This window comes from Pseudophryne corroboree, chromosome 1 (assembly GCF_028390025.1).
Source record: "Pseudophryne corroboree isolate aPseCor3 chromosome 1, aPseCor3.hap2, whole genome shotgun sequence".
NCBI lineage: Eukaryota > Metazoa > Chordata > Amphibia > Anura > Myobatrachidae > Pseudophryne > Pseudophryne corroboree.
In genome coordinates this window covers 1,165,941,654-1,165,967,591 of record NC_086444.1, presented here as the reverse complement: position 1 = coordinate 1,165,967,591, position 25,938 = coordinate 1,165,941,654, and the positions used below count along the sequence as shown (strand labels likewise).

Below are 25,938 nucleotides of genomic sequence, written 5' to 3'. Positions count from 1 at the left end.
TGTCACTCCGAGTATATGTCGCACTCCACTCATGTCACTCCCTGAGTATATGTCGCACTCCACTCATGTCACTCCCTGAGTATATGTCGCACTCCACTCATGTCACTCCCTGAGTATATGTCGCACTCCACTCATGTCACTCCCTGAGTATATGTCGCACTCCACTCATGTCACTCCCTGAGTATATGATGCACTCCACTCATGTCACTCCCTGAGTATATGTCGCATTCCACTCATGTCACTCCCTGAGTATATGTCACACTCCACTCATGTCACTCCCTGAGTATATGATGCACTCCACTCATGTCACTCCCTGAGTATATGTCGCACTCCACTCATGTCACTCCCTGAGTGTATGTCACACTCCACTCATGTCACTCACTGAGTGTATGTCACACTCCACTCATGTCACTCCCTGAGTGTTTGTCACATTCCACTCATGTCACTCCCTGAGTATATGTCACACTCCACTCATGTCTCTCCCTGAGTATATGATGCACTCCACTCATGTGACTCCCTGAGTATATGATGCACTCCACTAATGTCACTCCCTGAGTATATGTCGCACTCCACTCATGTCACTCCCTGAGTATATGTCGCACTCCACTCATGTCACTCCCTGAGTATATGTCGCACTCCACTCATGTCACTCCCTGAGTACATGTTGCACTCCACTCATGTCACTCCCTGAGTACATGTCGCACTCCCCTCATGTCATTCACTGAGTATATGTCGCACTCCACTCATGTCACTCCCTGAGTATATGTCGCACTCCACTCATGTCACTCCCTGACTATATGTCGCACTCCACTCATGTCACTCCCTGAGTATATGTCGCACTCCACTCATGTCACTCCCTGAGTATATGATGCACTCCACTCATGTCACTCCCTGAGTACATGTCACACTCCACTCATGTCACTCCCTGAGTACATGTCGCACTCCCCTCATGTCATTCACTGAGTATATGTCGCACTCCACTCATGTCACTCCCTGAGTATATGTCGCACTCCACTCATGTCACTCCCTGAGTATATGTCGCACTCCACTCATGTCACTCCCTGAGTATATGTCGCACTCCACTCATGTCACTCCCTGAGTATATGTCGCACTCCACTCATGTCACTCCCTGAGTATATGATGCACTCCACTCATGTCACTCCCTGAGTATATGTCGCACTCCACTCATGTCACTCCCTGAGTATATGTCGCACTCCACTCATGTCACTCCCTGAGTATATGTGGCACTCCACTCATGTCACTCCCTGAGTATATGTCGCACTCCACTCATGTCACTCCCTGAGTATATGATGCACTCCACTCATGTCACTCCCTGAGTATATGTCGCACTCCACTCATGTCACTCCCTGAGTATATGTCGCACTCCACTCATGTCACTCACTGAGTGTATGTCACACTCCACTCATGTCACTCCCTTAGTATATGTCGCTCTCCACTCATGTCACTCCCTGAGTATATGTCGCACGCCACTCATGTCACTCAGAGTGTATGTCACACTCCACTCATGTCACTCACTGAGTGTATGTCACACTCCACTCATGTCACTCCCTGAGTATATGTCACACTCCACTCATGTCACTGAGTGTATGTCACACTCCACTCATGTCACTGACTGAGTGTATGTCACACTCCACTCATGTCACTCCCTGAGTGTATGTCACACTCCACTCATGTCACTCACTGAGTATATAGCACACTCCACTCATGTCACTCCCTGAGTATATGTCGCACTCCACTCATGTCACTAAGTATATGTCACACTCCACTCATGTCACTCCCTGAGTATATGTCACATTCCACTCATGTCACTCCCTGAGTATATGTCACACTCCACTCATGTCACTCCCTGAGTATATGTCACACTCCACTCATGTCACTCCCTGAGTATATGTCGCACTCCACTCATGTCACTCCCTGAGTATATGTCGCACTCCACTCATGTCACTCCCTGAGTATATGTCGCACTCCACTCATGTCACTCCCTGAGTGTATGTCACACTCCACTCATGTCACTCACTGAGTGTATGTCCCACTCCACTCATGTCACTCACTGAGTGTATGTCCCACTCCACTCATGTCACTCACTGAGTGTATGTCCCACTCCACTCATGTCACTCACCGAGTATATGTCCCACTCTACTCATGTCACTCACCGAGTATATGTCACTCCCTGAGTATATGTCACACTCCACTCATGTCACTCCCTGAGTATATGTCACACTCCACTCATGTCACTCCCTGAGTATATGTCACTCCCTGATTATATGTCGCACTCCACTCATGTCACTCACCGAGTATATGTCCCACTCTACTCATGTCACTCACCGAGTATATGTCCCACTCTACTCATGTCACTCACCGAGTATATGTCCCACTCCACTCATGTCACTCACCGAGTATATGTCCCACTCTACTCATGTCACTCACCGAGTATATGTCCCACTCTACTCATGTCACTCACCGAGTATATGTCCCACTCTACTCATGTCACTCACCGAGTATATGTCCCACTTTACTCATGTCACTTTCTGAGTATATGTCACACTCTACTCATCTCACTCACCGAGTATATGTCACTCCCTGAGTATATGTCACACTCCACTCATGTCACTCCCTGAGTATATGTCACACTCCACTCATGTCACTAAGTATATGTCACACTCCACTCATGTCACTGACTATGTCACACTCCACTCATGTCACCGACTATGTCACACTCCACTCATGTCACTGACTATGTCACACTCCACTCATGTCACTCACTGAGTATATATCACACTCCACTCATGTCACTCACTGAGTATATATCACACTCCACTCATGTCACTCACTGAGTATATATCACACTCCACTCATGTCACTCACTGAGTATATATCACACTCCACTCATGTCACTCCCTGAGTATATGTCACACTCCACTCATGTCACTCCGAGTATATGTCACACTCCACTCATGTCACTCCCTGAGTATATGTCACACTCCACTCATGTCACTAAGTATATGTCACACTCCACTCATGTCACTCACTGAGTGTATGTCACACTCCACTCATGTCACTCCCTGAGTATATGTCACACTCCACTCATGTCACTCCCTGAGTATATGTCACACTCCACTCATGTCACTAAGTATATGTCACACACCACTCATGTCATTCACTGAGTATATGTCGCACTCCACTCATGTCACTAAGTATATGTCACACACCACTCATGTCACTCCCTGAGTATATGTCACACTCCACTCATGTCACTCCCTGAGTGTATGTCACACTCCACTCATGTCACTCCCTGAGTGTATGTCCCACTCCACTCATGTCACTCACTGAGTGTATGTCCCACTCCACTCATGTCACTCACCGAGTATATGTCCCACTCTACTCATGTCACTCACCGAGTATATGTCACTCCCTGATTATATGTCGCACTCCACTCATGTCACTCACCGAGTATATGTCCCACTCTACTCATGTCACTCACCGAGTATATGTCCCACTCTACTCATGTCACTCACCGAGTATATGTCCCACTCCACTCATGTCACTCACCGAGTATATGTCCCACTCTACTCATGTCACTCACCGAGTATATGTCCCACTCTACTCATGTCACTCACCGAGTATATGTCCCACTCTACTCATGTCACTCACCGAGTATATGTCCCACTTTACTCATGTCACTTTCTGAGTATATGTCACACTCTACTCATCTCACTCACCGAGTATATGTCACACTCCACTCATGTCACTCCCTGAGTATATGTCACACTCCACTCATGTCACTCCCTGAGTATATGTCACTCCCTGATTATATGTCGCACTCCACTCATGTCACTCACTGAGTATATGTCACTCCCTGATTATATGTCGCACTCCACTTATATCACTCACTGAGTATATGTCACACTCCACTCATGTCACTCCCTGAGTATATGATGCACTCCACTCATGTGACTCCCTGAGTATATGATGCACTCCACTCATGTCATTCACTGAGTATATGCCGCACTCCACTCATGTCATTCCCTGAGTGTATGTCGCACTCCACTCATGTCACTCCCTGAGAATATGTCGCACTCCACTCATGTCACTCCCTGAGTATATGTCGCACTCCACTCATGTCACTCCCTGAGTATGTCACACTCCACTCATGTCATTCACTGAGTATATGTCGCACTCCACTCATGTCACTCCCTAAGTATATGTCGCACTCCACTCATGTCACTCACTGAGTATATGTCGCACTCCACTCATGTCACTCCGAGTATATGTCGCACTCCACTCATGTCACTCCCTGAGTATATGTCGCACTCCACTCATGTCACTCCCTGAGTATATGTCGCACTCCACTCATGTCACTCCCTGAGTATATGTCGCACTCCACTCATGTCACTCCCTGAGTATATGATGCACTCCACTCATGTCACTCCCTGAGTATATGTCGCATTCCACTCATGTCACTCCCTGAGTATATGTCACACTCCACTCATGTCACTCCCTGAGTATATGATGCACTCCACTCATGTCACTCCCTGAGTATATGTCGCACTCCACTCATGTCACTCCCTGAGTGTATGTCACACTCCACTCATGTCACTCACTGAGTGTATGTCACACTCCACTCATGTCACTCCCTGAGTGTTTGTCACATTCCACTCATGTCACTCCCTGAGTATATGTCACACTCCACTCATGTCTCTCCCTGAGTATATGATGCACTCCACTCATGTGACTCCCTGAGTATATGATGCACTCCACTAATGTCACTCCCTGAGTATATGTCGCACTCCACTCATGTCACTCCCTGAGTATATGTCGCACTCCACTCATGTCACTCCCTGAGTATATGTCGCACTCCACTCATGTCACTCCCTGAGTACATGTTGCACTCCACTCATGTCACTCCCTGAGTACGTCGCACTCCCCTCATGTCATTCACTGAGTATATGTCGCACTCCACTCATGTCACTCCCTGAGTATATGTCGCACTCCACTCATGTCACTCCCTGAGTATATGTCGCACTCCACTCATGTCACTCCCTGAGTATATGATGCACTCCACTCATGTCACTCCCTGAGTACATGTCACACTCCACTCATGTCACTCCCTGAGTACATGTCGCACTCCCCTCATGTCATTCACTGAGTATATGTCGCACTCCACTCATGTCACTCCCTGAGTATATGTCGCACTCCACTCATGTCACTCCCTGAGTATATGTCGCACTCCACTCATGTCACTCCCTGAGTATATGTCGCACTCCACTCATGTCACTCCCTGAGTATATGATGCACTCCACTCATGTCACTCCCTGAGTATATGTCGCACTCCACTCATGTCACTCCCTGAGTATATGTCGCACTCCACTCATGTCACTCCCTGAGTATATGTGGCACTCCACTCATGTCACTCCCTGAGTATATGTCGCACTCCACTCATGTCACTCCCTGAGTATATGATGCACTCCACTCATGTCACTCCCTGAGTATATGTCGCACTCCACTCATGTCACTCCCTGAGTATATGTCGCACTCCACTCATGTCACTCACTGAGTGTATGTCACACTCCACTCATGTCACTCCCTTAGTATATGTCGCTCTCCACTCATGTCACTCCCTGAGTATATGTCGCACGCCACTCATGTCACTCAGAGTGTATGTCACACTCCACTCATGTCACTCACTGAGTGTATGTCACACTCCACTCATGTCACTCCCTGAGTATATGTCACACTCCACTCATGTCACTGAGTGTATGTCACACTCCACTCATGTCACTAACTGAGTGTATGTCACACTCCACTCATGTCACTCCCTGAGTGTATGTCACACTCCACTCATGTCACTCACTGAGTATATAGCACACTCCACTCATGTCACTCCCTGAGTATATGTCGCACTCCACTCATGTCACTAAGTATATGTCACACTCCACTCATGTCACTCCCTGAGTATATGTCACATTCCACTCATGTCACTCCCTGAGTATATGTCACACTCCACTCATGTCACTCCCTGAGTATATGTCACACTCCACTCATGTCACTCCCTGAGTATATGTCGCACTCCACTCATGTCACTCCCTGAGTATATGTCGCACTCCACTCATGTCACTCCCTGAGTATATGTCGCACTCCACTCATGTCACTCCCTGAGTGTATGTCACACTCCACTCATGTCACTCACTGAGTGTATGTCCCACTCCACTCATGTCACTCACTGAGTGTATGTCCCACTCCACTCATGTCACTCACCGAGTATATGTCCCACTCTACTCATGTCACTCACCGAGTATATGTCACTCCCTGAGTATATGTCACACTCCACTCATGTCACTCCCTGAGTATATGTCACACTCCACTCATGTCACTCCCTGAGTATATGTCACTCCCTGATTATATGTCGCACTCCACTCATGTCACTCACCGAGTATATGTCCCACTCTACTCATGTCACTCACCGAGTATATGTCCCACTCTACTCATGTCACTCACCGAGTATATGTCCCACTCCACTCATGTCACTCACCGAGTATATGTCCCACTCTACTCATGTCACTCACCGAGTATATGTCCCACTCTACTCATGTCACTCACCGAGTATATGTCCCACTCTACTCATGTCACTCACCGAGTATATGTCCCACTTTACTCATGTCACTTTCTGAGTATATGTCACACTCTACTCATCTCACTCACCGAGTATATGTCACTCCCTGAGTATATGTCACACTCCACTCATGTCACTCCCTGAGTATATGTCACACTCCACTCATGTCACTAAGTATATGTCACACTCCACTCATGTCACTGACTATGTCACACTCCACTCATGTCACCGACTATGTCACACTCCACTCATGTCACTGACTATGTCACACTCCACTCATGTCACTGACTATGTCACACTCCACTCATGTCACTCACTGAGTATATATCACACTCCACTCATGTCACTCACTGAGTATATATCACACTCCACTCATGTCACTCACTGAGTATATATCACACTCCACTCATGTCACTCCCTGAGTATATGTCACACTCCACTCATGTCACTCCGAGTATATGTCACACTCCACTCATGTCACTCCCTGAGTATATGTCACACTCCACTCATGTCACTAAGTATATGTCACACTCCACTCATGTCACTCACTGAGTGTATGTCACACTCCACTCATGTCACTCCCTGAGTATATGTCACACTCCACTCATGTCACTCCCTGAGTATATGTCACACTCCACTCATGTCACTAAGTATATGTCACACACCACTCATGTCATTCACTGAGTATATGTCGCACTCCACTCATGTCACTAAGTATATGTCACACACCACTCATGTCACTCCCTGAGTATATGTCACACTCCACTCATGTCACTCCCTGAGTGTATGTCACACTCCACTCATGTCACTCCCTGAGTGTATGTCCCACTCCACTCATGTCACTCCCTGAGTGTATGTCACACTCCACTCATGTCACTCACTGAGTATATAGCACACTCCACTCATGTCACTCCCTGAGTATATGTCGCACTCCACTCATGTCACTAAGTATATGTCACACTCCACTCATGTCACTCCCTGAGTATATGTCACATTCCACTCATGTCACTCCCTGAGTATATGTCACACTCCACTCATGTCACTCCCTGAGTATATGTCACACTCCACTCATGTCACTCCCTGAGTATATGTCGCACTCCACTCATGTCACTCCCTGAGTATATGTCGCACTCCACTCATGTCACTCCCTGAGTATATGTCGCACTCCACTCATGTCACTCCCTGAGTGTATGTCACACTCCACTCATGTCACTCACTGAGTGTATGTCCCACTCCACTCATGTCACTCACTGAGTGTATGTCCCACTCCACTCATGTCACTCACTGAGTGTATGTCCCACTCCACTCATGTCACTCACCGAGTATATGTCCCACTCTACTCATGTCACTCACCGAGTATATGTCACTCCCTGAGTATATGTCACACTCCACTCATGTCACTCCCTGAGTATATGTCACACTCCACTCATGTCACTCCCTGAGTATATGTCACTCCCTGATTATATGTCGCACTCCACTCATGTCACTCACCGAGTATATGTCCCACTCTACTCATGTCACTCACCGAGTATATGTCCCACTCTACTCATGTCACTCACCGAGTATATGTCCCACTCCACTCATGTCACTCACCGAGTATATGTCCCACTCTACTCATGTCACTCACCGAGTATATGTCCCACTCTACTCATGTCACTCACCGAGTATATGTCCCACTCTACTCATGTCACTCACCGAGTATATGTCCCACTTTACTCATGTCACTTTCTGAGTATATGTCACACTCTACTCATCTCACTCACCGAGTATATGTCACTCCCTGAGTATATGTCACACTCCACTCATGTCACTCCCTGAGTATATGTCACACTCCACTCATGTCACTAAGTATATGTCACACTCCACTCATGTCACTGACTATGTCACACTCCACTCATGTCACCGACTATGTCACACTCCACTCATGTCACTGACTATGTCACACTCCACTCATGTCACTGACTATGTCACACTCCACTCATGTCACTCACTGAGTATATATCACACTCCACTCATGTCACTCACTGAGTATATATCACACTCCACTCATGTCACTCACTGAGTATATATCACACTCCACTCATGTCACTCACTGAGTATATATCACACTCCACTCATGTCACTCCCTGAGTATATGTCACACTCCACTCATGTCACTCCGAGTATATGTCACACTCCACTCATGTCACTCCCTGAGTATATGTCACACTCCACTCATGTCACTAAGTATATGTCACACTCCACTCATGTCACTCACTGAGTGTATGTCACACTCCACTCATGTCACTCCCTGAGTATATGTCACACTCCACTCATGTCACTCCCTGAGTATATGTCACACTCCACTCATGTCACTAAGTATATGTCACACACCACTCATGTCATTCACTGAGTATATGTCGCACTCCACTCATGTCACTAAGTATATGTCACACACCACTCATGTCACTCCCTGAGTATATGTCACACTCCACTCATGTCACTCCCTGAGTGTATGTCACACTCCACTCATGTCACTCCCTGAGTGTATGTCCCACTCCACTCATGTCACTCACTGAGTGTATGTCCCACTCCACTCATGTCACTCACCGAGTATATGTCCCACTCTACTCATGTCACTCACCGAGTATATGTCACTCCCTGATTATATGTCGCACTCCACTCATGTCACTCACCGAGTATATGTCCCACTCTACTCATGTCACTCACCGAGTATATGTCCCACTCTACTCATGTCACTCACCGAGTATATGTCCCACTCCACTCATGTCACTCACCGAGTATATGTCCCACTCTACTCATGTCACTCACCGAGTATATGTCCCACTCTACTCATGTCACTCACCGAGTATATGTCCCACTCTACTCATGTCACTCACCGAGTATATGTCCCACTTTACTCATGTCACTTTCTGAGTATATGTCACACTCTACTCATCTCACTCACCGAGTATATGTCACACTCCACTCATGTCACTCCCTGAGTATATGTCACACTCCACTCATGTCACTCCCTGAGTATATGTCACTCCCTGATTATATGTCGCACTCCACTCATGTCACTCACTGAGTATATGTCACTCCCTGATTATATGTCGCACTCCACTTATATCACTCACTGAGTATATGTCACACTCCACTCATGTCACTCCCTGAGTATATGATGCACTCCACTCATGTGACTCCCTGAGTATATGATGCACTCCACTCATGTCATTCACTGAGTATATGCCGCACTCCACTCATGTCACTCCCTGAGTGTATGTCGCACTCCACTCATGTCACTCCCTGAGAATATGTCGCACTCCACTCATGTCACTCCCTGAGTATATGTCGCACTCCACTCATGTCACTCCCTGAGTATGTCACACTCCACTCATGTCATTCACTGAGTATATGTCGCACTCCACTCATGTCACTCCCTAAGTATATGTCGCACTCCACTCATGTCACTCACTGAGTATATGTCGCACTCCACTCATGTCACTCCGAGTATATGTCGCACTCCACTCATGTCACTCCCTGAGTATATGTCGCACTCCACTCATGTCACTCCCTGAGTATATGTCGCACTCCACTCATGTCACTCCCTGAGTATATGTCGCACTCCACTCATGTCACTCCCTGAGTATATGATGCACTCCACTCATGTCACTCCCTGAGTATATGTCGCATTCCACTCATGTCACTCCCTGAGTATATGTCACACTCCACTCATGTCACTCCCTGAGTATATGATGCACTCCACTCATGTCACTCCCTGAGTATATGTCGCACTCCACTCATGTCACTCCCTGAGTGTATGTCACACTCCACTCATGTCACTCACTGAGTGTATGTCACACTCCACTCATGTCACTCCCTGAGTGTTTGTCACATTCCACTCATGTCACTCCCTGAGTATATGTCACACTCCACTCATGTCTCTCCCTGAGTATATGATGCACTCCACTCATGTGACTCCCTGAGTATATGATGCACTCCACTAATGTCACTCCCTGAGTATATGTCGCACTCCACTCATGTCACTCCCTGAGTATATGTCGCACTCCACTCATGTCACTCCCTGAGTATATGTCGCACTCCACTCATGTCACTCCCTGAGTACATGTTGCACTCCACTCATGTCACTCCCTGAGTACGTCGCACTCCCCTCATGTCATTCACTGAGTATATGTCGCACTCCACTCATGTCACTCCCTGAGTATATGTCGCACTCCACTCATGTCACTCCCTGAGTATATGTCGCACTCCACTCATGTCACTCCCTGAGTATATGATGCACTCCACTCATGTCACTCCCAGAGTACATGTCACACTCCACTCATGTCACTCCCTGAGTACATGTCGCACTCCCCTCATGTCATTCACTGAGTATATGTCGCACTCCACTCATGTCACTCCCTGAGTATATGTCGCACTCCACTCATGTCACTCCCTGAGTATATGTCGCACTCCACTCATGTCACTCCCTGAGTATATGTCGCACTCCACTCATGTCACTCCCTGAGTATATGATGCACTCCACTCATGTCACTCCCTGAGTATATGTCGCACTCCACTCATGTCACTCCCTGAGTATATGTCGCACTCCACTCATGTCACTCCCTGAGTATATGTGGCACTCCACTCATGTCACTCCCTGAGTATATGTCGCACTCCACTCATGTCACTCCCTGAGTATATGATGCACTCCACTCATGTCACTCCCTGAGTATATGTCGCACTCCACTCATGTCACTCCCTGAGTATATGTCGCACTCCACTCATGTCACTCACTGAGTGTATGTCACACTCCACTCATGTCACTCCCTGAGTATATGTCGCACGCCACTCATGTCACTCAGAGTGTATGTCACACTCCACTCATGTCACTCCCTGAGTATATGTCACACTCCACTCATGTCACTGAGTGTATGTCACACTCCACTCATGTCACTGACTGAGTGTATGTCACACTCCACTCATGTCACTCCCTGAGTGTATGTCACACTCCACTCATGTCACTCACTGAGTATATAGCACACTCCACTCATGTCACTCCCTGAGTATATGTCGCACTCCACTCATGTCACTAAGTATATGTCACACTCCACTCATGTCACTCCCTGAGTATATGTCACATTCCACTCATGTCACTCCCTGAGTATGTCACACTCCACTCATGTCACTCCCTGAGTATATGTCACACTCCACTCATGTCACTCCCTGAGTATATGTCGCACTCCACTCATGTCACTCCCTGAGTATATGTCGCACTCCACTCATGTCACTCCCTGAGTATATGTCGCACTCCACTCATGTCACTCCCTGAGTGTATGTCACACTCCACTCATGTCACTCACTGAGTGTATGTCCCACTCCACTCATGTCACTCACTGAGTGTATGTCCCACTCCACTCATGTCACTCACCGAGTATATGTCCCACTCTACTCATGTCACTCACCGAGTATATGTCACTCCCTGAGTATATGTCACACTCCACTCATGTCACTCCCTGAGTATATGTCACACTCCACTCATGTCACTCCCTGAGTATATGTCACTCCCTGATTATATGTCGCACTCCACTCATGTCACTCACCGAGTATATGTCCCACTCTACTCATGTCACTCACCGAGTATATGTCCCACTCTACTCATGTCACTCACCGAGTATATGTCCCACTCCACTCATGTCACTCACCGAGTATATGTCCCACTCTACTCATGTCACTCACCGAGTATATGTCCCACTCTACTCATGTCACTCACCGAGTATATGTCCCACTCTACTCATGTCACTCACCGAGTATATGTCCCACTTTACTCATGTCACTTTCTGAGTATATGTCACACTCTACTCATCTCACTCACCGAGTATATGTCACTCCCTGAGTATATGTCACACTCCACTCATGTCACTCCCTGAGTATATGTCACACTCCACTCATGTCACTAAGTATATGTCACACTCCACTCATGTCACACTCCACTCATGTCACCGACTATGTCACACTCCACTCATGTAACTGACTATGTCACACTCCACTCATGTCACTGACTATGTCACACTCCACTCATGTCACTCACTGAGTATATATCACACTCCACTCATGTCACTCACTGAGTATATATCACACTCCACTCATGTCACTCACTGAGTATATATCACACTCCACTCATGTCACTCCCTGAGTATATGTCACACTCCACTCATGTCACTCCGAGTATATGTCACACTCCACTCATGTCACTCCCTGAGTATATGTCACACTCCACTCATGTCACTAAGTATATGTCACACTCCACTCATGTCACTCACTGAGTGTATGTCACACTCCACTCATGTCACTCCCTGAGTATATGTCACACTCCACTCATGTCACTCCCTGAGTATATGTCACACTCCACTCATGTCACTAAGTATATGTCACACACCACTCATGTCATTCACTGAGTATATGTCGCACTCCACTCATGTCACTAAGTATATGTCACACACCACTCATGTCACTCCCTGAGTATATGTCACACTCCACTCATGTCACTCCCTGAGTGTATGTCACACTCCACTCATGTCACTCCCTGAGTGTATGTCCCACTCCACTCATGTCACTCACTGAGTGTATGTCCCACTCCACTCATGTCACTCACCGAGTATATGTCCCACTCTACTCATGTCACTCACCGAGTATATGTCACTCCCTGATTATATGTCGCACTCCACTCATGTCACTCACCGAGTATATGTCCCACTCTACTCATGTCACTCACCGAGTATATGTCCCACTCTACTAATGTCACTCACCGAGTATATGTCCCACTCCACTCATGTCACTCACCGAGTATATGTCCCACTCTACTCATGTCACTCACCGAGTATATGTCCCACTCTACTCATGTCACTCACCGAGTATATGTCCCACTCTACTCATGTCACTCACCGAGTATATGTCCCACTTTACTCATGTCACTTTCTGAGTATATGTCACACTCTACTCATCTCACTCACCGAGTATATGTCACACTCCACTCATGTCACTCCCTGAGTATATGTCACACTCCACTCATGTCACTCCCTGAGTATATGTCACTCCCTGATTATATGTCGCACTCCACTCATGTCACTCACTGAGTATATGTCACTCCCTGATTATATGTCGCACTCCACTCATGTCACTCCCTGAGTATAATAATAATAATAAATAATAATAATTTTATTTATATAGCGCTCTTTCTCCAATAGGACTCAAGGCGCTTAACAGATACATTGCATAATATAGTACAGAAAATAATGAAGTACATTTTCATAAAATACAGAAGCATGAAGATACTAAAAGGGACACTATGGAAATGCTTTAGTAAACAGAAAAGTCTTGAGTCTACTTTTGAAGGATTCTATAGTTGGGGCCTCTCGCACTGTGCGGGGAAGTGAGTTCCATAGAGTCGGAGCCGCATGACTAAAAGCTCGACCCCCAGATGAATTACGGTAGATTCTAGGTACTGCTAAAAGTCCTTCTTCTACAGATCGCAGTAATCGAGTGGGGCAGTATGGGGTCAGAAGCTGTTTCAGGTACCTTGGGCCTTGGTCATGTAATGCTTTGAAACTCAGTAAGCCAATCTTGAAGATGATTCGCCATCTTACAGGCAGCCAGTGAAGGGAGTAGAGGATGGGTGTTATGTGGCTAGAACGGGGCTGGTTGGTTAATAGCCTGGCAGCTGTGTTTTGCACCAGCTGTAAGCGCTGCAATTCTTTTGCTGGTAGACCAAGGTAGAGGGCATTACAGTAGTCTAAACGAGATGATACAAATGCATGTATGACTTTTGGCAGATCATCTGAGGGAATTAAGTGCTTGATTCTGGCTATGTTCCTCAGGTGAAAGAATGAGGATTTGATTGTGGTATATGTCGCACTCCACTCATATCACTCACTGAGTATATGTCACACTCCACTCATGTCACTCACTGAGTATATGTCACACTCCACTCATGTCACTCCCTGAGTATATGTCACACTCCACTCATGTCACTCCCTGAGTATGTCACACTCCACTCATGTCACTCCCTGAGTATATGTCACATTCCACTCATGTCACTCACTGAGTATATGTTGCACTCCACTCATGTCACTCACTGAGTATATGTCACACTCCACTCATGTCACTCCCTGAGTATGTCAAACTCCACTCATGTCACATTCCACTCATGTCACTCACTGAGTATATGTTGCACTCCACTCATGTCACTCCCTGAGTATATGTCACACTCCACTCATGTCACTCCCTGAGTATATGTCACACTCCACTCATGTCACTCCCTGAGTATATGTCACACTCCACTCATATCACTCACTGTGTATATGTCATACTCCACTCATGTCACTCCCTGAGTATATGTCACACTCCACTCATGTCATTCACTGAGTATATGACGCACTCCCGGAGTATATGTCACTCTCCACTCATATCACTCCGAGTATATGTCACACTCCACTCATATTACTCACTGAGTATATGTCACTCACTAAGTACAGTGTCTTGCTAAAGTATTCACCCCCTTGGCTTTTTACCTATTTTGTTACATTACAACTCTAATTTATTTATTTTTATCTGAATTTTATGTGATGCCTCTGCACAAAATAGTCTACTAAGTTGGTGACATGAAAAGGGAAAACTTATATAAACATTTTTTTATAAATAAAAATCTGAAAATTGGCATGTGCATATGTATTCACCCCCTTTGCTATGAAGCCCTTCAAAAGTTCTGGTGCAACCAATTACCTTCAGAAGTCACATAATTAGTGAAATAAAGTCCACCTTTGTGCAATCTAAAGGCCCATAGACGCTGGGTGATTTTGAGCTGAGAGCAGGTCAATTTTGGTGTGTTGAGCTGCTTTCAGCTCAAAACCGCCCAGTGTGTATGCCCCGGCGATGAGCGCTGATGCGCACCCCCGCTTCATTGCCAGCAGCCGCTGTTCATCTGCTGGTATTACCAGCAGATGAACGGCGGAGTGGATGGCTTTCCATAGCGTCCTGCCATGGAAAGCCGTTCACCCCCGCTGACATCGCTGGGCAGGGGAGAAAATCGCTCAGTGTGTATGCATTGAGCTATTTTCAGCCCAGCGATGATCGCTGTGCATACACGCTGTGCAAAAACTGCCAGTGTGTATGCACCTTGAGTGTCACATGATCTGTCAGGATAAACACACCTGTTCTGAAAGGCCCCAGAAGCTGCAACACCACTAAGCAAGAGGCATCACACCATGAAGACCAAGGAGCTCTCCAAACATGTCAGGGACAAAGTTGCTGAGATGTACAAGTCAGGGTTGGGTTATACAAAAAATACCCAAATCTTTGATTATCCCCCGTAGCACCATCAAATGAATCATCGTCAAATGGAAAGAACATGGTACCACAACAAACCTGCCAAAAGAGGGCTGGCCACCAAAACTCACAGACCGGGCATGGAGAGCATTAATCAGAGAGGCAGCACAGAGACCAAAGGTAACCCTGAAGGAGCTGCAGAGTTCCACAGCAGAGACTGGTGTATCTGCGCATGTGACCACAATAAGCCGTACACTCCATAGAGCTGGGCTTTATGGAAGAGTGGCCAGAAAAAAGCCATTACTTAGTGTTAAAAATAAGAAGGCACATTTTGAGTTTGCCAAAAGGCATGTGGACGACTCCCCAAATGTATGGAGGAAGGTGCTCTGGTCAGATGAGACTAAAATTGAACTTTTCGGCCACCAAGGAAAACGCTATGTCTGGCGCAAACCCAACACATCCCATCACCCCAAGAACACCATCCCCACAGTCAGTGGCGGTTCTTGCCACGGGCAAGCGGTACTTTTGCCCGGGGCGCCGCCTTCCGGAGGGCGCCGGCGCCCTCCGGAGGGCGCCGCACCAGGGCAAGATCCGCCACTGTGCCCCCCGCAGTGCCCTGCTGTGCCCCCCGCTTTGAAGGGAACCAGACGCGTAGCGTCTAGTTTCCCTTCATTGAGAGGACCTTAGTTGTGCGGTGCGCGATGACGTCATCGAGCACCGCACAGCATAGTGGCACAGACACTAGGGGTCATAACTGACCTCTAGTGTCTATGCTGTTCTATGGGAGAGACGTAATAACGTCTCTCCCATAGATCGAAGAGAGGAGAAGAGCGGCACCGCCGGCGGAGGGGGTCTGCAGCGGTCTGGATCAGGAACGGGGATGGTAAGTATACTTTTTTTTTATTTAATTTTTTCTTTCAGCGTCGTGACCACGCCCCCATTTGAAGCCACACCCCTATATTTTGCCCGGGGCGCCACAAGGCTAAGAACCGGTCCTGCCCACAGTGAAACATGGTGGTGGCAGCATCATGCTGTGGGGAGGTTTTTCAGCAGCAGGGACTGGGAAACTATTTCGAGCCAAGGGAAAGATGGATGGTGCTAACTACAGGGATATTCTTGAGCATGTCTGAATCTGCATGCTGACTGCTGTTTCCTGCCCATAAGATGTACTGAAAAGTTAATTTGCTGCTTCCTTGTTGGACTTTGCTCCCGGTACAGTATTAACCACTTGCCTGGTGTGGTCACCTTAGCTATCTTTAGATCTGGCAAGTGCCTGAAGCTCTTTGGTAGGTTCGTGATACAAATGAGGCACTAGGATGCAAATCCTCATTGAAATACAAAGAAACTATAGAGAAAGTTACATAATTATATAGACTTTATTGCATTTAGCAGAGAGTTCATGTACAATAGAGGAGAGAGCCAGGTGCCTGGGCCTACACTTTCAGGTTGGTGCGGTCGTGATATTTCTGGTAGGGGTCGTCAATGTACCAGTTTCTCCTCTTCCAGAAGGATGTGGTCATTTTATCCAGCAACTTGCTCTGCGTCTTGTTACAGATGACGATTTCTCGCAGGCGGTTCTTTCTGGCGGCCGTCTTCTTCCACAGCTTCTTCTTGTAGCCAGCCTGTAAACAGTGAAGGGTAAACAGAGGTTCAGGGAGACGACGAGCATTCAGGCTTACAGGAATCATACAGACTTCCAGCTAAATGTAATGGCCTCCGCATGTCTGCCCGTTTCTTTAAAGCAGCAATTATTTATTGCCTTGTAAATGAATGCGGTTTAAAAAAACCCCCAAAAAACGAGCAGACTCGCACAAAAGTCCCGCACCTCCGGAACTTGGAGGTCACTACATTTAGCAATTACTTTCCAAACTGTTCTAGTTACATACAATGCAAATTCTATTGGATTTTAATGTACAGAGGAACATGTGGGCATAATTGAGTCACCACTTTGGTCCCAAGTTTGCAGGAACCAGATATCTGGCATGCAGGTTATTCTTATGATATACAGGTGAGAGCTAAGCCCTATCATTTATACCCCAGCTGTAGTACACCCAGAACTCTAGGCGATCTCTACACCCACCAGCCAACAGTCTGACTCATGAGGAATAAACCGAATCACCAGTACAGAGGAGATGCAACAACTACAGGCACCACCCAAGAACACACCGTCCCAGGTGCTGGTGAAAGTGCATGGTTGGGGCAGGAGATATTCACCTAAAACTAGGGGCAACATGGTGTTGAGAAGTTGGCACTTCCAGTCTGTGAGTGTCTCGTGGCCAAGCAGCACCCCTAGGAGTGAGTAGTAATTTAGGTTACAGGCAGAACTGTAAAACCATCTCCCAAAATGGATGTAAAGTAACCCCATCCTGTTGCACTAGTTCTCTGCAAGCAAGGATGATCAGAAAATTACTGAAAAATTCAATCTCTCTGCATTAGATATTCCTCAGTGGGGAATATTTTGGTCTTATCTGTCTAGATCAACTTTGTGTTATTTTTGCATTCATTGTCATTAGCAGCCAACTACTGTAAAACAAAACAAGAAAATCACTTAAAAAAAAAAAAAGAAGACAAGTGGATTATAACTACTTTCCTGCAATGACTCGCAGCTGAGCGAGACCAGACAACACAGGTTGTGGATGTCCACTGACCATAGAGGGTGGCGTTCCGAGGGTTCAACGGTGGCGATTTCCCCCCCACCCCCTTGGTGGCCCATTAAGCCCTGCCTATTTCCCTGATCAGCCCATCACCCATCTTTCCCCACAAGAGAAACAGCCAATGTGTGCAAAAACAGTGAGGGTTCACAGTCAATGGTGTTATGACCTCGAGGTTAACCGCTCATACAACCACCGATGATCATCTCTAACACAGGTAAGGCTTGGACAAATCTTTTTTCTGCTCAGAATTTGCAGAAAGAGCTACTGAAGCAATTCTACAAAATGGGTTTTCGCAATTAAAATTAAAAACAAAAAATTTAATTAATGGTTAGTGTGACAGGTCAAACAATGTTTAAATTGAGCTGAAAAAAACTATTCGCGGAGCTGACCTTTCTCCGGATCCACAGTCCACAATGCAGGCGCATGAAGCGTTTAACCACAGCTTTCACAGACTTTCTCTTCCCTTCACGCACACCATGATACGTGACCGTTCTTGAAGGCTGCTGAAGGATGGATGGAAGCAGCGGTTTTATCCTGTAAGAAATAAGAAAGACAACACATGAACTCAGTGGGACAAATGTAATAGTATGCGATACGGCGAAAGTGCAGATCTTTCCGTAATTTTTCTGCAAATGTAATTATTATTTTTGTTTGTGCTGTGCTGGAAATAAGGATCTAAAAGCAGATCCTCAGGGCGTCATATTACTTAGATTTGGCTTTTACCTTATTCTTTTCCAGATCATAGAATCAGAGGGGGAACCTAAAAATAGGATTTTAATTACCTACCGGTAAATCCTTTTCTCGTAGTCCGTAGGAGGATGCTGGGGTCCACATTAGTACCATGGGGTATAAACGGGTCCACTAGGAGCCATTAGCACTTTAAGAGTTTGAGAGTGTGGGCTGGCTCCTCCCTCTATGCCCCTCCTACCAGACTCAGTCTAGAAACTGTGCCCGGGGAGACGGACAGCTTCGAGAGAAAGATTTTACACAGATAGTGGCAAGATTCATACCAGCTCACTCATACAAGGCAAACCAAGCTAACTAGCTTGAAAAAAAAAAAACCAAAAAAAAAAACTCAGCAACAGCTGAATAACATTACTGAACCAAGTAATAACGCAGTACTTAACTAAGAATAAAGCAGTTCTGAACCAAGTAACCACTGCAGGATAACAAAGCGCTGGGCGGGCGCCCAGCATCCTCTATGGACACGAGAAAAGGATTTACCAGTAGGTAATTCAAAATAAGATTTTACTCACCGGTAAATCTATTTCTCGTAGTCTGTAGTGGATGCTGGGGACTCCGTAAGGACCATGGGGAATAGACGGGCTCCGCAGGAGACAGGGCACTCTAAGAAAGATTTAGTACTACTGGTGTGCACTGGCTCCTCCCTCTATGCCCCTCCTCCAGACCTCAGTTAAGGAAACTGTGCCCGGAAGAGCTGACAATATAAGGATAGGATTTTGGAATACAGGGTAAGACTCATACCAGCCACACCAATCACACCGTACAACTAGTGATAAACTTACAGAGTCAACAGTATGAACAACAACAGAGCATCAACAATGGATGCCCACATAACATAACCCTTTATTAAGCAATAACTATGTACACGTATTGCAGAAAGTCCGCACTTGGGACGGGCGCCCAGCATCCACTACGGACTACGAGAAATAGATTTACCGGTGAGTAAAATAAGAATTTACTTACCGATAATTCTATTTCTCATAGTCCGTAGTGGATGCTGGGGACTCCGTAAGGACCATGGGGAATAGCGGCTCCGCAGGAGACTGGGCACATCTAAAGAAAGCTTTAGGACTATCTGGTGTGCACTGGCTCCTCCCCCCATGACCCTCCTCCAAGCCTCAGTTAGGATACTGTGCCCGGACGAGCGTACACAATAAGGAAGGATTTTGAATCCCGGGTAAGACTCATACCAGCCACACCAATCACACCGTATAACCTGTGATCTGAACCCAGTTAACAGCATGATAACAGAGGAGCCTCTGAAAGATGGCTCACAACAATAATAACCCGATTTTTGTAACAATAACTATGTACAAGTATTGCAGACAATCCGCACTTGGGATGGGCGCCCAGCATCCACTACGGACTATGAGAAATAGAATTATCGGTAAGTAAATTCTTATTTTCTCTAACGTCCTAAGTGGATGCTGGGGACTCCGTAAGGACCATGGGGATTATACCAAAGCTCCCAAACGGGCGGGAGAGTGCGGATGACTCTGCAGCACCAAATGAGAGAACTCCAGGTCCTCCTCAGCCAGGATATCAATTTTGTATAATTTTACAAACGCATTTGCTCCTGACCAAGTAGCTGCTCTGCAAAGTTGTAAAGCCGAGACCCCTCGGGCAGCCGCCCAAGATGAGCCCACCTTCCTTGTGGAGTGGGCATTTACAGATTTTTGGCTGTGGCAGGCCTGCCACAGAATGTGCAAGCTGAATTGTACTACAAATCCAACGAGCAATAGTCTGCTTAGAAGCAGGAGCACCCAGCTTGTTGGGTGCATACAGGATAAACAGCGAGTCAGATTTCCTGACTCCAGCCCTCCTGGAAACATATATTTTCAGGGCCTTGACAACGTCTAGCAACTTGGAGTCCTCCAAGTCCCTAGTAGCCGCAGGCACCACAAATAGGTTGGTTCAGGTGAAACGCTGAAACCACCTTAGGGAGAAACTGAGGACGAGTCCTCAATTCCGCCCTGTCCGAATGGAACATCAGATAAGGGCTTTTTCAGGATAAAGCCGCCAATTCTGACACGCGCCTGGCCCAGGCCAGGGCCAACAGCATGACCACTTTCTATGTGAGATATTTTAACTCCACAGATTTAAGTGGTTCAAACCAATGTGACTTTTTGAACCCAAAACTACATTGAGATCCCAACGTGCCACTGGAGGCACAAAAGGAGGCTGTATATGCAGTACCCCTTTTACAAACGTCTGAACTTCAGGGACTGAAGCTAGTTCTTTTTGGAAGAAAATTGACAGGGCCGAAATTTGAACCTTAATGGACCCCAATTTCAGGCCCATAGACACTCCTGTTTGCAGGAAATGTAGGAATCGACCCAGTTGAATTTCCACCGTCGGGCCTTACTGGCCTCGCACCACGCAACATATTTTCGCCAATTGCGGTGATAATGTTTTTGCGGTTACATCCTTCCTGGCTTTGATCAGGATAGGGATGACTTCATCCGGAATGCCTTTTTTCCTTCAGGATCCGGCGTTCAACCGCCATGCCGTCAAACACAGCCGCGGTAAGTCTTGGAACAGACAGGGTCCTTGCTGGAGCAGGTCCCTTCTTAGAGGTAGAGGCCACGGATCCTCCGTGAGCATCTCTTGAAGTTCCGGTTACCAAATCCTTCTAGGCCAATCCAGAGCCACGAATAAAGTGCTTACTCCTCTCCATCTTATCAATCTCAGTACCTTGGGTGTGAGAGGCAGAGGAGGGAACACATACCCTGACTGGTACACCCACGGTGTTACCAGAGCGTCTACAGCTATTGCCTGAGGGTCCCTGGACCTGGCGCAATACCTGTCGAGTTTTTCCCAACGGTTTATAATCATGTGGAAGACTTCTGGGTGAAGTCCCCACTCTCCCGGGTGGAGGTCGTGCTGAGGAAGTCTGCTTCCCAGTTGTCCACTCCCGGAATGAATACTGCTGACAGTGCTATCACATGATTTTCCGCCCAGCGAAGAATCCTTGCAGCTTCTGCCATTGCCCTCCTGCTTCTTGTGCCACCCTGTCTGTTTACGTGGGTGACTGCCGTGATGTTGTCCGACTGGATCAACACCGGCTGACCTTGAAGCAGAGGTCTTGCTAAACTTAGAGCATTGTAAATGTCCCTTAGCTTCAGGATATTTATGTGAAGTGATGTCTCCAGGCTTGACCATAAGTCCTGGATATTCCTTCCCTGTGTGACTGCTCCCCAGCCTCGCAGGCTGGCATCCGTGGTTACCAGGACCCAGTCCTGAATGCCGAATCTGCGGCCCTCTAGAAGATGAGCACTCTGCAACCACCACAGGAGGGACACCCTTGTCCTTGGTGACAGGGTTATCCGCTGATGCATCTGAAGATGCGACCCGGACCATTTGTCCAGCAGGTCCCACTGGAAAGTTCTTGCGTGGAATCTGCCGAATGGGATTGCTTCGTAGGAAGCCACCATTTTACCCAGAACCCTTGTGCATTGATGCACTGAGACTTGGCTCGGTTTTAGGAGGTTCCTGACTAGCTCGGATAACTCCCTGGCTTTCTCCTCCGGGAGAAACACCTTTTTCTGGACTGTGTCCAGGATCATCCCTAGGAACAGAAGACAAGTCGTCGGAACCAGCTGCGATTTTGGAATATTGAGAATCCAACCGTGCTGCAGCAACACTACCCGAGATAGTGCTACACCGACCTCCAACTGTTCCCTGGATCTTACCCTTATCAGGGAATCGTCCAAGTAAGGGATAACTAAAATTCCCTTCCTTTGAAGGAATATCATCATTTCGGCCATTACCTTGGTAAAGACCCGGGGTGCCGTGGACCATCCATACGGCAGCGTCTGAACTGATAGTGACAGTTCTGTACCATAAACCTGAGGTACCCTTGGTGAGAAGGGTAAATTTTGACATGAAGGTAAGCATCCTTGATGTCCCGAGACATCATGTAGTCCCCTTATTCCAGGTTCGCAATCACTGCTCTGAGTGACTCAATCTTGAATTTGAACCTCTGTATGTAAGTGTTCAAAGATTTTAGATTTAGAATCGGTCTCACCGAGCCGTCCGGCTTCGGTACCACAACAGTGTGGAATAATACCCCGTTCCCTGTTGCAGGAGGGGTATCTTGATTATCACCTGCTGGGAATACAGCTTGTGAATGGCTTCCAAAACTGTCTCCCTGTCAGAAGGAGACATCGGTAAAGCCGACTTTAGGAAACGGCGAGGGGGAGACGTCTCGAATTCTAATTTGTACCCCTGAGATATCACCTGAAGGATCCAGGGGTCTACTTGCGAGTGAGCCCACTGCGCGCTGAAATTCATTGAGACGGGCCCCCCACCGTGCCTGATTCTGCTTGTAAAGCCCCAGCGTATACTGAGGGCTTGGCAGAGGCGGGAGAGGGTTTCTGTTCCTGGGAACTGGCTGATTTCTGCAGCCTTTTTCCTCTCCCTCTGTCACGGGGCAGAAATGAGGAACCTTTTGCCCGCTTATCCACGAAAAGACTGCGCCTGATAATACGGCGTCTTCTCATGTTGAGAGGCGACCTGGGGTACAAACGTGGATTTCCCAGCTGTTGCCGTGGCCACCAGGTCTGAAAGACCGACCCCAAATAACTCCTCCCCTTAATAAGGCAATACTTCCAAATGCCGTTTGGAATACGCATCACCTGACCACTGACGTGTCCATAACCCTCTACTGGTAGAAATGGACAACGCACTTAGACTTGATGCCAGTCGGCAAATATTCCGCTGTGCATCACGCATATATAGAAATGCATCTTTCAAATGCTCTATAGGCAAAAATATACTGTCCCTATCCAGGGTATCAATAATTTTCAGTCAGGGAATCCGACCACGCCAACCCAGCACTGCACATCCAGGCTGAGGCGATTGCTGGTCGCAGTATAACACCAGTATGTGTGTAAATACATTTTAGGATACCCTCCTGCTTTCTATCAGCAGGATCCTTAAGGGCGGCCATCTCAGGAGAGGATAGAACCCTTACAAGCGTGTGAGCGCTTTATCCACCCTAGGGGGTGTTTCCCAACGCACCCTAACCTCTGGCGGGAAAGGATATACAGGTTGAGTATCTCTTATCCAAAATGCTTGGGACCAGAGGTATTTTGGATATGGGATTTTTCCGTATTTTGGAATAATTGCATCCTATAATGAGATATCATGGTGATGGGACCTAAATCTAAGCACAGAATGCATTTATATTTCATATGCACCTTATACACACAGCCTGAAGGTCATTTTAGCCAATATTTTTAATAACTTTGTGCATTAAACAAAGTGTGTGTACATTCACACAATTCATTTATGTTTCATATACACCTTATACACACAGCCTGAAGGTCATTTAATACAGTATTTTTAATAACTCTGTGTATTAAACAAAGTTTGTGTACATTGAGCCATCAGAAAACAAAGATTTCACTATCTCACTCTCACTCAAAAAAGTCCGTATTTCGGAATATTCCGTATTTCGGAATATTTGGATATGGGATACTCAACCTGTAATGCCAATAACATTTTAGAAATTATCAGTTGTTATCGGGGGAAACCCACGCATCATCACACACCTCATTTAATTTCTCAGATTCAGGAAAACTACAGGTAGTTTTTCCTCACCGAACATAATACCCCTTTTTGGTGGTACTCGTATTATCAGAAATGTGTAAAACATTTTTCATTGCCTCAATCATGTAACGTGTGGCCCTACTGGAAGTCACATTTGTCTCTTCACCGTCGACACTGGAGTCAGTATCCGTGTCGGCGTCTATATCTGCCATCTGAGGTAACGGGCGCTTTAGAGCCCCTGACGGCCTATGAGACGTCTGGACAGGCACAAGCGGAGTAGCCGGCTGTCTCATGTCAACCACTGTCTTTTATACAGAGCTGACACTGTCACGTAATTTCTTCCAACAGTTCATCCACTCAGGTGTCGACCCCCTAGGGGGTGACATCACTATTACAGGCAATCTGCTCCGTCTCCACATCATTTTTCTCCTCATACATGTCGACACAAAAGTACCGACATACAGCACACACACAGGGAATGCTCTGATAGAGGACAGGACCCCACTAGCCCTTTGGGGAGACAGAGGGAGAGTTTGCCAGCACACACCAGAGCGCTATATATATATATATATACACAGGGATAACCTTATATAAGTGTTTTTCCCCTTATAGCTGCTGTATAGTTAATACTGCGCCTAATTTGTGCCCCCCTCTCTTTTTTAACCCTTTCTGTAGTGTAGTGACTGCAGGGGAGAGCCAGGGAGCTTCCCTCCAACGGAGCTGTGAGGGAAAATGGCGCCAGTGTGCTGAGGAGATAAGGCCGCCGATAAGGGGGCGGAGCCTATCACCCGTTTTTTTATGTATTTTGGCAGGGGTTAAATGCATCCATATAGCCCAGGAGCTATATGTGATGCATTTTTTGTCATCCAAGGTGTTTATTATTGCGTCTCAGGGCGCCCCCCCCAGCGCCCTGCACCCTCAGTGACCGGAGTGTGAAGTGTGCTGAGAGCAATGGCGCACAGCTGCAGTGCTGTGCGCTACCTTGTTGAAGACAGGATGTCTTCTGCCGCCGATTTTCCGGACCTCTTCTGCCTTCTGGCTCTGTAAGGG

General features: G+C 47.0%; 1 protein-coding gene across 1 annotated transcript in view; it reads right to left on the bottom strand.

Moving 5' to 3' along the window:
* Positions 1 to 17,294: 17,294 nt before the first annotated feature.
* The window catches only part of MRPL35 (mitochondrial ribosomal protein L35), a 34,807-nt gene continuing 26,163 nt past the window's right edge, over positions 17,295 to 25,938 (bottom strand). The window contains exons 4-5 of the mRNA XM_063924984.1: positions 18,981 to 19,125; positions 17,295 to 17,559 (exon numbers count right to left, since the gene is read on the bottom strand). Coding sequence (XP_063781054.1) covers positions 17,371 to 17,559; positions 18,981 to 19,125 — 334 coding nt within the window. The 3' untranslated portion in view covers positions 17,295 to 17,370. The remainder of the gene's footprint in view (positions 17,560 to 18,980; positions 19,126 to 25,938) is intronic.